The following is a 15,175-nucleotide window of genomic DNA, read 5'->3' on the forward strand; positions in this document are numbered from 1 at the left end:
TACATGGGGAAACCCCACAGCTGGGAGCCCCATCAATTGAGGGGGCTTCTAGCTATGGGAGCTTGCTTCCTGCCAATGCAGGGAGAGCCCAGGATTGGACCAGCAATAAGGCATGATGAGATCTAATGCCCAATTCCTCAATCGTGTCTCCTGCGCTGCATGTGTGGTGTGGTGTGGTGTGGTGTGGTGTGGTGTGGTGTGGCAAGAGGTGCCATTGTGTGGAGACTGCAGGAGACACCCATTGTGCCTTTACCTGCACAATTAGAGGGCTATAAATGACTTGGGGTCACATAGGAAGTCTGCATGATAGCAGGAAATGAAACCTTGGTTTTCTGGGTCAGAGGCAACTACCTTAATTACTGAACCATTTTTCCTTTAAAATATGAGATTATTGAATTCTGTAATTTTGGTACGGCATTTGATTTCTCATACTCACTGGTATTTCTTAGCTGATTTTAAGACATCTGGTCTTGTGCTCATGTACACCTTTTACTGATTAACTAATTTGTTAATATTTCATGCAGGAACACTTCATAAGCAAGTTTTAATAATCCCAAACAAGGATGAAAACTTCCAAAATACTTAAATCTGAAATATGTGTATTTATACAATAGGCTTTAATTTAAAAAAAAACAGAGAAAATTGGTTTAATTAGATGTTCAGTTTTCCCCCCTTAAAAAGCTTAAAAATAATAAAGAACAAGCTAAATGTAAATTTAAAATAAAAAAGGAAAGTTACAAGTATCTATGTGTTTAACTTAATTTTTACTCAGCCATTTCAAATAAACAGTTAAATAAGATCTGACTCTTCACACTGGGTTCTGTCCATGATATTGGGCCAAATTCTTATGTTTTGCCTAAGTAAAAGCCTACACAAAAACTAAATAGGAGCCTGAGAATTTGGCTATCATCTCCATTCCCAAGCCATGCTGTGATTCAGTATAAGTTTATGTTCTAACCTTGCCAATCTCAGATTCAAAGATAAAGTCCCCAGTTGTTTCTTTCCACTTTCTATTCTGATGCCATTTGAAGCTACAAATATTTACCCTCTTAAATACTATTTGAATTAAAGGACTACAAAAGTGGAAAATAACCTTGAAAGTACTTGCTGAAGGTAGAAAAGAAAATCTATAAGCATCTTTCAGCCACAAGGCCTTTTCCAAGTTCATTGTATAAAAGGAAGTACAGGAAACCCTTACTATTAGCGGGTTCAGGAGTCACGGTTTCAAATATTCATGAATGCCAAACCCACTTCTTAAGATACACTTAAAGGAGCTCCTTGGGAGCTCCGCGCTTGCCAGCACTGGGCTTCCACCACCAGGGTCCTGCTACTGCCACTGGGCACCCACCACCGAGCTCCTGCAGTTGCCAGAGCAGCCGGGGCACTGCGTTCATAAATGCAGACTGCATTCGTGAACGCAGTGCCTTATTTGCAGATTTCACCATTCACGGGGGATATGAGAACATATACCCCATGAATGGTGAGGGTCACCTGTAAAAAGATCTCCATATATAAAGGTCAGAAAAATAAAGGGATAGGTATCCAGATAAGAATCTGGGGACCTGATGCTCAAGATTACTGTTTGGTGGTTTGTACACTTTGGTGGTAGGTAGGACTGGGGGAATTACAGAGTATAAAACCAGAAGGATCATTTGTGATCACCTGGTCTGACTTGTGTAGCACAGACCATGTTGCCTGACTTCATTTTAGAATGTATGTTTTAATGAAAAAATAAATTAGAAAAAAATCCCATGCTGATGAATCCTGTACAACTGGAGCAACCTTTATAAGCCGCAGGCCAGAACACCCAGGCCCCACTCCAGTGTGGATTCAGTGGTTTCATTGGCATTGGGATTTGCCTGTACCTGCACTGGGGCTAGGCAACTCTGCTTTTTCCAGCCCTCCCCCTGCCCAGGTCTCCAGCTGGGATGCAAAAATAGCTTCTAGCTAGTGGAGAACTGAGCCATAGTCAGGCAGCCAAGACCTGTACCTGTACCACCTCTTCTCCCCCTCCTTGGATACAATATGGGTGCAGTGGAGAACAGATCCAGGCCAGGAGATCGGAAACTGCATTGGCACTGCCACTGCTTCTTCCAGCCTCCCACACCCCAACTGCAGCGTAGATGCAGCTGGAAACTTCCAAGCCCTGGCTCAGTTTCCTACCACATGGAAGCTGCTCACATACTGCAGTAAGGAGGTATGAGAGCAGGAAAAAGCAGTGGCCATGTGAGTGCAGCTTCCAGCTGCTCATCCCTAGCAACCTCACTGCCCAGCTCCAGTAGGCCCTACTACATATGCCAAGTCATCTAGCTCTGTGGGCCAGATCCAGTGGCTCCCTGGGCTGCTTGTTACCAACTAGTGCTCTATCACCCTTGGAAAGTTATTCCAACAGTAGATTACCTGCATTCTAGTGTGCAATTTTGATATATATTTTTGTCTGCTGTATGCAAGAGCCCAAGTTTGGGTGGGGGGGAGGGTTTCTCCCCAGTGTTCCCCATATAAACTGTGATGTATATGGGAAACACTGATAACCTAAACAGATTTGAGATCCTGGAGTCTGTCACTATAGGGCATGTTCTGCAGTCCCTTAATGACTCTCATGGCTTTTCTCCGAATCCTGTCCAATAATATTCTTCTTGAACTGGGAACACCACAGTTGGACACAGTAATCTACTATTAGTTGCACCGATAGTAATATTACCTTCCAACTCAAGATTTTCAATGATATATCTCCCTACTCCTGGGGAGAGATGGCATTCACCCCACATGGAAAAGTAAGTCCCTTTTCTCAGCCAAGATGACTGATCTCTTAGATAGGGCTTTAAATTAAGATTGCAGGGGGATGGAGAAACGCTAACTGGAGCCTACCTGGGAACCAATATACATGAAAGCTCCATCAACAATGAAACCGAGACACTCCTACAGGAGCTGAGAAAACAGCTCCCCTTCAATGCAACAGGTGGCCAGTGACCTCAGTAGAAGGACTTAGGTGCCTGTATACAATGCCAGAAGCATGGGGAACAACCAGGAGGAACTAGGCCTCCTGCTTTCCACTGGGCACTGTGATCTAGTAGGGATCACAGAGACCTGGTGGAACTCCTCTCATGAGTTGAGCATAGCCATAAAGGGCTATGTCCTTCACAGAAGGGATCAGGTAGGCAAGAGAGATGGGAGTGTTGCCCTCTATGTGAAGGAACAGTACATCTCCCTACAGGTCAATGTTCGCCCCAAAAAAGAACCACTTGAAACCCTCTGGGTCAAGCTCCAGGGTAAGTGTGGTGAGACAGACCTGACTGTAGGTGTATACTACAGGCCGCCTAACCAAGGGGAGGAACTTGATCTAGTGTTCACCTGTGAACTAACAGAGGCTGTGCGTGTACAGGATATGGTTTTCATGGGTGACTTCAACTACCCAGACATCTCCTGGGAGGAGTGCTCGACCAACTCCGATCGATCACGATTCTTCCTGACCAGCACTGAAGAGCTTTTTTGGACTCAGGAGGTGCACAGGCCAACTAGAGGCAATGCAGTTCTTGACCTGATCCTGGCCAAAGGGGATGACCTGGTGACCAACTTAAGCATAGAGGGCAGCCTAGGCGATAGTGACCATGAAATCATTGTGTTCACGGTCTGTCGCAAGACTGATGAAACAGATACAAAGCTCAAAGACTTAGACTTCAAAAATGCAAATTTTAATAAGCTCAGGTCACTATTAAAGAATGCCCTGAGAGACCCAGGACCACAGGTAAAGGGCGCATGAGAAGAATGTTCATTCCTTAAGGATACAACCCTTACGGCTCAGAAAATCCATTTCCTTCTGGATAAAAAGTAGAAGAAGGGTCAAAAAACCCTCTTGGCTAAGCAGGGAAGTTGCAGCCCTCCTACAGAAAAAGAAAGAGGTGTACAAACAACGGAAGCTTGGGACGGTCTCTAAGGAAGACTATTTGACAATGGCCTGCATTTGTAGGAAACAGATTAGGCAAGCTAAGGCAGAAACTGAACTAAAACTAGCTACAAGAATCAAGGACAACAAGAAGTCCTTCTTTAGCTACATAGGGAGTAAAAGGAAAACTCATGGGAGTGTGGGGCCACTGCTCAATGCCTCAGGATACCTGGTCACTACCACTCAGGAAAAAATGGAACTCCTAAATGACTACATTGCCTCGGTCTTTCACAAGACTAAGGGAAACAACATGCCAGGTAGGGCACAGAACGAACAGGGTGGGATTGACACCATTCCCAGCATTGCCGTAGTACTGGTGTATGATCAATTAAAGAAATTAGACATATATAAATCAGCAGGACCAGATGAACTCCACCCAAGAGTGCTGCAAGAAGTGGCCAAAGTAATCGCAGAGCCCCTGGCAAAAGTCTTTCAAAAATCATGGGCCTCTGGAGAAATCCCAGGGAACTGAAAGAGGGCCAATGTTCTGTGCATCTTCAAGAAGAGGAGTGTGAAGACCTGGGAAACTACAGGCCAATTATCTTAACTTCTATTCCAGGGAAAATCCTAGAAACATTCATCAAAGAGGCTGTATGTGACAAACTTGCAGAAAGCATGATACTGAATGACAGCCAGCGTGGCTTTGTCGCAGGCAGGTCTTGTCTGGGCAGCCTCATTTCTTTCTATGATCAGGTGACTCATCACCTGGATGAGAGAAAAGCAGTTGACATCATATACTTCATCTTCCAGAAAGTCTTTGACCTGGTATCCCACAAGGTACTAATCAGAAAACTGGAAGATATTGGGCTCAACTGCAGGACCATCACATGGGTGCAAAACTGGTTGCAGGTTAGGATACAGAGTGTCCAAATGAATGGATCAGTGTCATCCTGGCAAGATGTGGGCAGTGGCATACCCCAGAGATCAGTACTTGGCCCAGTGCTGTTCAATATCTTCATCAATGACATGGATGAGGGGGTGAAAACCCCATTAGCCAAGTTTGCAGACGACACCAAGATATGGAGTTGGGCGCTGACCCCACACCTGCAGATAGGCTGCAAATACACGCAGACCTAGACAGGCTGGCATGTTGGGCAGAACAGAACCAGATGAGGTTCAAAGAGAAATGCAGAGTGCTGCACCTGGGAAGAAAGAACCCCCAGCACACTTACAGGCTGGGCATCACTAACTTGACCAGCACTACAAATGAAAGGGATCTGGGAGTAACAATAGACCCCAGCATTAATATGAGCTGGCAATTAGCCGCTAGGGCCAATAAAACTCTGGCATGCATCAATCAATGCATCTCCAGTAAATCCAAAGTGATTCTCCCACTTTACTCAACACTGGTGCAGTGACAGCTGGAATATTGCATCCTGTTCTGGGTGCACTTCAACAAGGACATGCTAAAACTCAAGAGGGTCCAGAGAAGAGCTACCCGTATGATCAGGGACCTGCATGGCAAACTATACGAGGAGAGGCTGAGGGATCTCGGACTCTTCAGCTGAAAGAAAAGAAGGCTGAGAGGGGACCTGATTGCAGCTTACCGCTATATCAGAGGCATACATCAGGAGCTTGATGATCAACTGTTCACCAGGGCGCTCTGGGGAAAAACTAGAAACAATGGCCACAAACTCCTGGAAGATAGTTTCAGGCTGAACATTAGGAAAAACTTCTTTACAACTAGGGTGTTCAGACTATGGAACAAGTTACCCCCAGAGGTGGTGCAATTATCTACCCTAGAGGTCTTCAAGAGAAGACTGGACGGTCACCTGGCTGGGGTTATCTGACCCTAGATGTCTTTCCTGCTCATGCAGAGGGTTGGACCCGATGATCCTTTGGGGTGCCTTCCAGCCCTATAATTCTATGATTCTAAGCTTCTGTTTACCCATTTGGCCATGACCATGGGAGATCATGATCCCCAAGCCCTTTTCCTTATCCCTGCTTCCTAGCACAAAGTCTCTCTTTCCATAAGTATCGGCTGCATTTTTGTTCTTTAGCCTTTACATTTAGCCATATTAGCATGCAGATTGTTTCCTTGCATTCAGCAAACCAAGCAATCCATAATGTACTGTCTCACTGACCTGACCCCTTCATTATTTGCCATTCATTCTGTCTGTTTCACCTGCAAATTTCTAAGAGTTTTCTGCCCAGGTCACTGTTAAAATGTTAAATAGGGCCAAGAACCAATCCCTGCTGGACTCATTTAGGAAAAAAATCTACATGAAGATGACTCCCTGTCTAAAATAACTTTTAAAAAAAACTGTCAAATTAACCTGTTTCTTCTAGACTGTGAATTAATAGGAAATTTCATAGCCTAGTTTTCTACTGCTTTTTTTCCTTATGTAGTCATTTGTTCTAATGCAAATTAAATGGAAAATGCCAAATTAAAGCAACTTCATTCTAAGCTCACCTTATATGAGTGTCAGTGCCAAAAGAAGGAAAAAAGAACTAGAACATGCTCAACCTTTAAATGAGTGTGTTGCCAAAGTAGAGAGAGAGGTTGGAAAGAAACAGGTTAGAAGGAAAATAAATTATTCTATGGGAGGACTTTTGAAACAATCACTATGAACTGGAATGGCTATGAGAGATGGGAAAGAAAACAAAATGAGTTTGTACAGTCATTTCATGAAAAATTGCTAAATACATGATAACATATCTCAAGGTGTTGATGGCTGAATAGAAAAAAATCCCATAAACTTCAAAAGTCACGTGAAGCAAAATACCACTTTAAAAAGAATTCTATCTAAATAGATCTTTGTAAGCACAGCATATACCCTGTGGTCTTTCAGCTCACTGCTGCCAGGATGCCTATAGCCAGCTTTCTTGCAAAACTTCTGGAAGGTAATTTACTTCTTTGTTCCTTGACTGAATGACTAAGAGGTTCCTTATTTTATTTCAACTTCTTCTGAGGCTAGAAGTATGTTTTCTTCTCTCAAGGCATCTGGCACTGACTTTTCACAAAGCTCATCCTATTGGTCATAAACAGGGATGACCTTTATTGGGGGGAATAAAGGTGAGGACATAAAATGAAAAGTGGTTAAAATTGTGACATAGTGACAATCTAATGGTTTGTTGGATTCCCTCTAGTCCTATAGTCATTGAATTTAATTGTATTTCAATGGCAGCATGTTTAGGGATGAACTTTTCGAAAGTACAAATGGCAGTTCAGAGCCTAACTCCCATTGACTTTCACAGAGAGTTCATCTGTGTGCTGCATGTATCTGTAAAGATGTCACTGAAGGCTTTTATATATTTGATCAGGAAAAGTGCTGATACCAAAATGAGGAGCAATTCTTTATACTTCTTTTTAATTTTGAATGGGAAAAGGGGTAGGACAGGGAGAATTAGTTAAAAGAAGTAAATGAGGAGTAATTCTTTATACTTCTTTTAACTAATTCTCCCTGTCCTACCCCTTTCCCCATTCAAAATTAAAAATCATCTCATAGCCAATATGCAATCTACAGTAACAAATCATAAAACTCTACTCATCTGTCATGCTGTGAACTGGAGTTATAAAAAGGCAGGACAGATGTAGCAGATATTGTAGAGAACATAAAAAGATAGAAAACACACAAAACAGGTAATCTGTCTAGGTTTAAAACTTGCTTAGTAGGCCTGTGTGAATAGGGAAGAAATCAATTCGGATTCGGCCAATTTGGAGGATAGTGATTCGATTCAGTGATTCGAATTGCTGTTCCCATTTGATTCGGCCAAACTGAATCAGAGATTTGGCACTGATTCAGCAGTGAGTCAGAGATTCGGATTGGTCAGGGGGAAGGCCTTATATAGAGTATTCTGGACAGTGTGGAGCTCCACGTTTTAAAGAGAACATAAAGAAGTGTATTTTTAAATATATTTTAAACGAAGGTTGCTACAAGAACTTTTGTAGTATTTATATCCAACACATTCCTGAGCTTTTGGTATTGTTACTGAAAGGGTACATTTTGGAGAGGAGAGGCAACAAATCTAAACTGAGCATTTAAAAGGAAACGGGGAATAATGGAGAGAAAGAAAACTACCAATATGTAATTAGCAGTGCTCTTTTAAACTAGAGAATTGTAAAATAATGCAGTTGCTTCTCTGCTCTCCTTTTTATAGTTTGCAAGACATATCAAGAAATCTGAAGGCCAGAAAACCCCAAAAGTTGAGTTACAAATCTCAATTTATGGTGTAAAAATTCTAGATCCAAAAACAAAGGTAAGAAAGTGGGGGAGGGTTGGAACTATTTACTATATCAGTAGTTAATTCAAAATTGTTCTTGTTATTCCATTTTATAAGCCTTTCTTCTGATACTTCCTTGAAAGACTCCCTTATTGATGAGACTATTTCAGAAGTGCCTTTGCTACTTACTATCAAAAAGTCATCTTCTACTAATATTTTCATAAGATATGTGCCTCTGAGGCACACAAGATACCATAAAACAGTGGTTCTCAACCCTTTTAGGCTCAAGGAATGCCTCTTTATAATCAAGGCTTTAACTTGTTTTTGACTATAGAAACAGAGTAAATCGGCTATTGCAAAGAGCTCAGAAACACCACACCAAATCAGCTTGCTTTTGTATCATGGATTTCTATTTAAAATCTCTGGGTATAGGTGGCATAATCATGTGTTTTGCTCACTTAAGAATTGTGGTAATCCTTCAAAGCATCTCATGGCATCCCAAGATGCCATGGCACTACAGTTGAGAATCACTGCCATGTATTTTTTTTATACAGAATATAAAATAGATTATCAAATGTAAGATTACCCTTTGATTGACTTTCCTGACAGTGATATTGAATGGCCAGAGTGTTCTCAACCCCTTAGTTCCTGTTCCTAACTTTCTGTTGGACATCCTAGCTATACTATAGGCTTTGGTATCTATCTATTGTAGCAATTTAGCTGAGCAGTCCTGTTTTCTTCTATTCATTCAGTCTTGTACATTGTGTCCTATCCTGGTTTCTAGTGTATTTTGACATACAAATACAAACCAAAGCAGAGCACCTTTCTTCAAGTAGCGAAATAAATGTCTATCCACTGAACCTAAAAGTAATGTAGAGTGATTAATTCAACAATGGTTTACCATTACACATTACATCATTTAGATCATCATTAAGTTGTTGATATTAATCAACACTAACCAATGCTGCTCTTTTAACTCTAAATTAACTATTACAATTCATGTCATTTTACAAAGACGTTTCTACTTGCAAACTTTTTTGTTTTAAATCCATTTCAGGCAGTGGTTTCATAGTCCATTAGCAAAGAGCAAGCACTACATTGTCTCTATTGTAGCTTCATGGGGGTACAAAAGCCTTCCCCTGATGCGAATAATTTAAAAACAACAGTTTTAAATGCCAAAAATGTTAATACCTTTGTAGCTCTTCCTGCAAGAAATTAACAGAAAACTGTAGGGCAGAAGTTCCTTGGTGAATAGAAACATATTCAACTCTTGGAAATGTTGTACAACAAGCTTTAATAGAAATCAACTGAGAGTAATATCTTTTCTCCTTTTTTTTCTTAAAGCTACTTAACAAAATGTAACTTCACTTGGGAACTCCTTTACAAGTCAGCAAAGCAGAGTTTTTTAAATGTTGCAATATTATAACACTGAGGAACTCATTTCCTCTTAGGGTTTCTGTAAATAGGCAGCTTAATCCAAAGCAAATAAGGTATCCATCTGCTTTAGGAAATTACTTGAATTCCATATTGTTTTCTGATGTTATAACTATTTTCTTCTATTATTTTCTTCTCTTATTTCTGTTGAACAGAAGTATTTTCACTGTTGGGAACAATTCATTTTAATTTTGTTACTGAATGAAGTGAGAATGATATCTGAAGGAATAGATATTTTACCTGAATAGGTTTGCATATTATTGGTGTTCTTATTGATTGTGGTAGAATGTAAGAGACCTAGTAATGGGTCAGGTCTCTACTGTGCTAAACTTTGCACAGACATAGAAATGGGGTGCCTACCCAAATCATAGAACAGCTAATTTAGTGCTTTAAAAATCTCAAGAATCTAATCCTTACAATGACCCTGTTGAGTTATACGATGACAGGATCATTATCTTCACTTTAAAAATAGAGAGACTGGAAGCAGATAGGATCCAATTCATTCAAATACTTTAACTCCCACAAAAAGCCTCCATAGCTTCAGGGAGACATTGACTATCGTACAGAACTGATCTGAAAATAATTTGATCAGACACACCCAACAACAACAACAAACCAATATTATAATACTGAAGTTACTGGTGCCTAGTCCCTCATTAAGCATAGAATAACTTTCTCAGGGCAGTCTGAGAAAGAACCATTTGTAGAACATAGAAAATCCTGCCTTGTCCCCTCAAAATTTCCTTTTCCTGGTGCTGCTCCCTCTGGTTTTTTTCTGACCAAATATTGAAGAATGTGTTTTCTTACCGTGCAATATGTTGTTCTTATTAATAGATAGATAGATAGATAGATAGATAGATAGATAGATCGCATGATGTTTCATTTTAATCATGGAAAAATGTAGATTTGGGGTTACTTGTTTTTAACCGAAAATTGGGGATTTTTTTAAATCGGATAAAACCAGGATCCCTGGTCATCTGCCATCACTGAGAACTGTCTAGTTCCTTCCTCTTTCAAACCCCGCTTCAGATAGCTGAAGCTGCTATTAAATCCCCTCTCAGTCTTCTCTTCACTAGACTAAATGAGCCTCATTCCCCAAGTCTTTCCTCATTAGTCATGTTCCCCAGACCCATCACCATTTTTGTTCCCCTCCACTGGACTTTCTCCAATTTGTCCACATCCGTTCTGTACTGGGGGACCCAAAACTAAACACAGTACTCCAGGTGTGGCCTCACCAGTGCTGAATAGAGGGGAATAGTTACTTCCTTTGACGTACTGGCAACACACCTACCAATGCAGTCCAGGATGCCATTACCCTTCTCGGCAACAAGGGCACACTGCCGGCTCATATTTAGCTTACTGTGCACTGTAACCCCCTGGTCCTTTTCTGCAGAGCTGCTGCCCAGCCAGTCAGTCCCCAACCTGTACTGGTACACGAGATTGTTCCTTCCTAAGTGCAGGTCTTTGCACTTGTCCTTGTTGAGTACAGCTTTCCCATGTAACCAGCCAAATAAAATACAATATGAGACTTGCCAAGGAAAAAAAAAATACTAAAATTGCAAATATTTTCTTTATTTCTGTAATTTTTCCAGGCCCCTTAAAAATATTATCCTTGCCACTTTGAGGAGTGATAGTATCTTTTTTGTTCTTTAATAGAAGAACAATTTCATTATGTCTTTGGTTCAAATAAGGGCACTGAACATTCCTAAATCAGCATTGTATTGCATTATTTAAATGGAATGTATGACTTTTGTGATTATCTAAACTACTTCCCTCCTACCTGCAATGTGATTGGACTGCATGGTTGTTAAGTATTAGTATTTCCACTTCAGAAATAGGGAAACCAGGAGAGGTTGAGGCATGTTCAATAAAGATGCTTTAATTCTTATTAAGGTCAATGCAAGTTGGAAATCCTAAGCAGCTTGGAAGGCGATGCTGAGCATCTCACAGAGTCACACCAGGGTATGGCTTGCTCAGAAGCTCGCGCCAACAGCAGAACCAAGATTAGAACACCAGAATGGCTGGAGAAAAAAAGCACTTATTTTAAATGACTTGTTTAAACTAAATAAAATTGGGATCATTTGTTAAATGGAAAAACTTTGTAAGGTTCTTTACTACGTAAAGAATTTAACTGAATTTTTGGAGTCCAGTTGGGATAGATGCATGCCTCCACATAGTGAGATAATCCCTGCCGTAAGAACCAGATTTAACCCTGACACTGCAATCCTTCTGCCCTTTTATATGTAAGAAAATGTGCATCTTGCATCCATTTGCAAATTGATTCCAAGTTTACATAGTAGCTTATAGAAATGATCCTTCTGTTTCTATTTGCAGGAAGTCCAGCACAACTGCCAGCTCCACCGGATATCATTTTGTGCTGATGATAAAACTGACAAAAGGATATTTACTTTCATATGCAAAGATTCTGAGTCAAATAAGCACTTGTGTTATGTATTTGACAGTGAAAAGTGTGTAAGTATGCCAGACATTTTAGGGGGATTTTGGTATCGTACATAGGAGATTGCACTGTTTCGAAATCAGGACTAGGAAAAAGAGAAATCGGTCAAATGGAAGGTTCCTTGACTGGGGTCAGTTTGATATAATTTTGCATGTCTGTATGTGGTCTTTAACATTGTACTAGTGGTTACCAGATATATGTTTGTTGGATATTTTATTTTTAAACTAAAAGCTATTTTTTTTCTTGGTAGCAAATCTTCTCCCCAGTAACCAGTCTGACTAGCTGGGCCAAGTACCAGGATGATACACTGGAAAGGTGGAGACAAAATCCATCTGTGACTGTGAAATGTTTCTAGAGCTGCTACTAAAGAGCAGTTACTGAGGAGGGCATGTACAAACATTTACTTAGAGTGATTTCAAATGGGAAGCAGCATCTGAAGCTCAGGAACACACAACAACTGTTACACTTTAAACTTCACATCATCCTATAGTGACACCTAAATTGCCCCAGCTTTAACCCTCAAGAAAGCAGGGTTAAAGTTGGAGTGCCTCTGCAATATTCATAGCCATAAAAGCTGCTGCACACATAACTGTTACAGTATATTAGCTGCTGTAGGGTTAGGAGTAACAGCTCCTCTTCCCTTTTTTTAAACTAAGTCTACATTTGTCCATGCCCTGAAGTAACCTTATAGACTGTTCCTTGTAGGATCTTTGTACCAGGGATCCTGACCCTGGCCCTACTCCTGGCTCACCAGTGCCCTGACACACCACCAGAGGAATCGCTTCACCTGCCACTGAAACATTGCCACTTCTGAGTAGAACATGTCAGCTGTTCAAAGCTGTACAGCTACACTAAACAATAGTTTAGGACAGGAAATGAAGAATAACATATCCAGTTGAAAAATGAGGAGATTACATAGGCAGAAAATAATTACCTAAAGGAATTTAACCAGGGCATTGGAGCTAATGCAACTAGTCTTGTGAAGTAAAAAGGGACAGCTGGTATTCCCGAGTCCAGAACCTATTTTATCCTTTAGTGAATAATTTAACTATAGAACAAATATGTTTTACTTGGGATGACTCTGTAAAATTACTCCTAAACTTTATAAACAAGAATTGCATTTTTGTATAGCACTTATGTAGCATTTGTTTTACTGCATATTTAGCAAATTTGGGATCTTGTCATGCCACTGTGATGCTACAGTGCCAATACCAGTAACTTTGTGTATATTCACTATGTACATGTCTGTTCACTTTCCTCTTCTTCTTGTTTCTATCTTGTCTGTCTCTTTTTTCTCTTTCTGTCTTCCTTTTTTTTTTTTAGGCAGCAATAAGCACAGAACCCCTCCTGATCTCAGGTGCGTTTCCTCTCCACCAGACTCTCTGAATGCTGGTATCATTCCAATCCCAGTCAATAGAGATCTCCCTCTTACACTTCTATCTGCTTCTGTGATCCAGTAGCATATTTAGTTCCACTTTCCAGTCTCTTGGTTCCTTCAGCTTCCGAAGAATCGCACTAGAATTGTCACTTTTGCTTCATCTGCAAACACACTTCCTGACTACTATGCCCATTCCCAAAACTGTGTAGTCTCTAATCACAGTTTATCATTTAAAACAATCCAGTGCAGCTGTTTAATAATGATATGTTAGCTATATTAGCATGCAACAAATACAATGAACAAATACAATCTACATCAACCATTAGGTTTAACTAAAAGTTATCAAAGGGTAAGTATCTCCCAACTTTGAAAATTAAAATCTCAGCCTCGCCTTGACTTTTGGTCCATAGATGATTTTCTTCAGTTTGGTTTCCAATGGTAAATAAAACCAATGGTCTGACTGAATTGATATAATCTCTTGCAGTATTTTTATTTTAAAAGTCAATATTTTGCAACAGACACAGCCTCATACCTACCTGTTGTAGGAGGTGTGTCTTCATGTCTTCCCAGGCAAAGGAGAAACTAAATTTGGGTTTCCAACACCTGTGTAAATGCACTAACCACTAGACTTTTGCATCAGTTCCTCCCCTAGCAGTTCTCTGAATCTAGCCCATAACTTCCTTTGCTCTACTTCTAAGTGACCAAAACAAAACCCTTGGGGGATTTAATTGAGTGTGTTTTGTTTATCATGAAGTGAAATTATTCAGTTTTTTATGTCATCAAGAAAAATAAAAGATCAGATTGGCTTGAACCAAACTTAACTAATTTTTATACCATTTTTGTAGTACAGCTGCTGAGCTGAGAAACCAAATACAAGGGGAATACTTATATGCAAATGCTGATTGTTTAGTAGTGACCAGTAGGCCTGTGCAAATAAGAAAGTATTCAATTCGGATACAGATTTAGCTGATTCGGAGGACAGTGATTTGATCTGTTCATTCAAATCACAGTCTCCATTCAATTCGGCTGAATCTGAATTGGAGATTCAGCACTGATTCAGAGATTTAGATGGGCCAGGAAGAGGCAGGCACAGCCAGGCAGCCGCAGGTTCTCCTGCGGCTCCTCTGGCTGTGTCTGCCTCTCCCCAGGGGGGGAAGCTGCAGGAGATGCCCCCGTGGCTGCCCTGCCCAGCCCCAGCCCCCACCCAACCCCAGCATCCCAGCAAAGAAAAAGCAAAAGCCATGCACTCACTGGCTGCAGCAGGGGGTTCTAGGGTCTCCTGGCAGAGCCCCCCCCATGCAGTCCCACCCAGCCTGAACCCTGATGGCTGCCCAGCCCGGTCCCAGCCTCTTGGCTATTAAAAAAAAAAAAAGCCTCTCACTCACCGGCTCTGGCAGCAGTGATCAGGGCCTCTAGGCACTCATGGAAGAGCCCCCTCCCCTCCGCGCAGCGGGGAACAGTAGGAATCATCCTTCCCACTTGCCACTCATGCAGCAGCTGCCCCATGGTGCGGGTGCAGTGCAGTTTGGCAGGGTGCTGCACTCTGTCTGGGAGCTGGGGAGGCTCCATGTGTCAGCTGGAGCCCAGCAGCATGCAGCCCCGGCGGGCCCAGCTCCCAGACAGTGCGCAGAACCCTTCCAAGCCGCACTGCACCGTGCCATTGGAGGGCTCCCACATGGGTGCCAAGCAGGGGGTCATCCCTGCTGCCTCCTACTGCCCCACACTGCACGGGGGGCTCTGCCACAAGTCCTCAGGTACTGTGGGGGCTCTGGGGCCTCCTGACAGAGCCCCTCCACAC

General features: G+C 41.5%; 1 protein-coding gene across 4 annotated transcripts in view; it reads left to right on the forward strand.

Moving 5' to 3' along the window:
* The window catches only part of GULP1 (GULP, engulfment adaptor PTB domain containing 1), a 169,828-nt gene that overhangs the window by 108,092 nt on the left and 46,561 nt on the right, over nucleotides 1–15,175 (forward strand). For all 4 annotated transcript variants that reach the window (XR_002098643.1, XM_019523070.1, XM_019523072.1 and 1 more), the window contains 2 exons: nucleotides 8,045–8,143; nucleotides 11,876–12,013. Coding sequence is in view for 3 of the 4 variants with exons in the window: in XM_019523070.1 (XP_019378615.1) it covers nucleotides 8,045–8,143; nucleotides 11,876–12,013 (237 nt within the window). In the remaining variant the exon portion in view is untranslated. The remainder of the gene's footprint in view (nucleotides 1–8,044; nucleotides 8,144–11,875; nucleotides 12,014–15,175) is intronic.

Source organism: Gavialis gangeticus, unplaced genomic scaffold (genome assembly GCF_001723915.1).
Source record: "Gavialis gangeticus isolate Ggan-Ray unplaced genomic scaffold, GavGan_comp1, whole genome shotgun sequence".
Classification (NCBI taxonomy): Eukaryota; Metazoa; Chordata; order Crocodylia; family Gavialidae; genus Gavialis; species Gavialis gangeticus.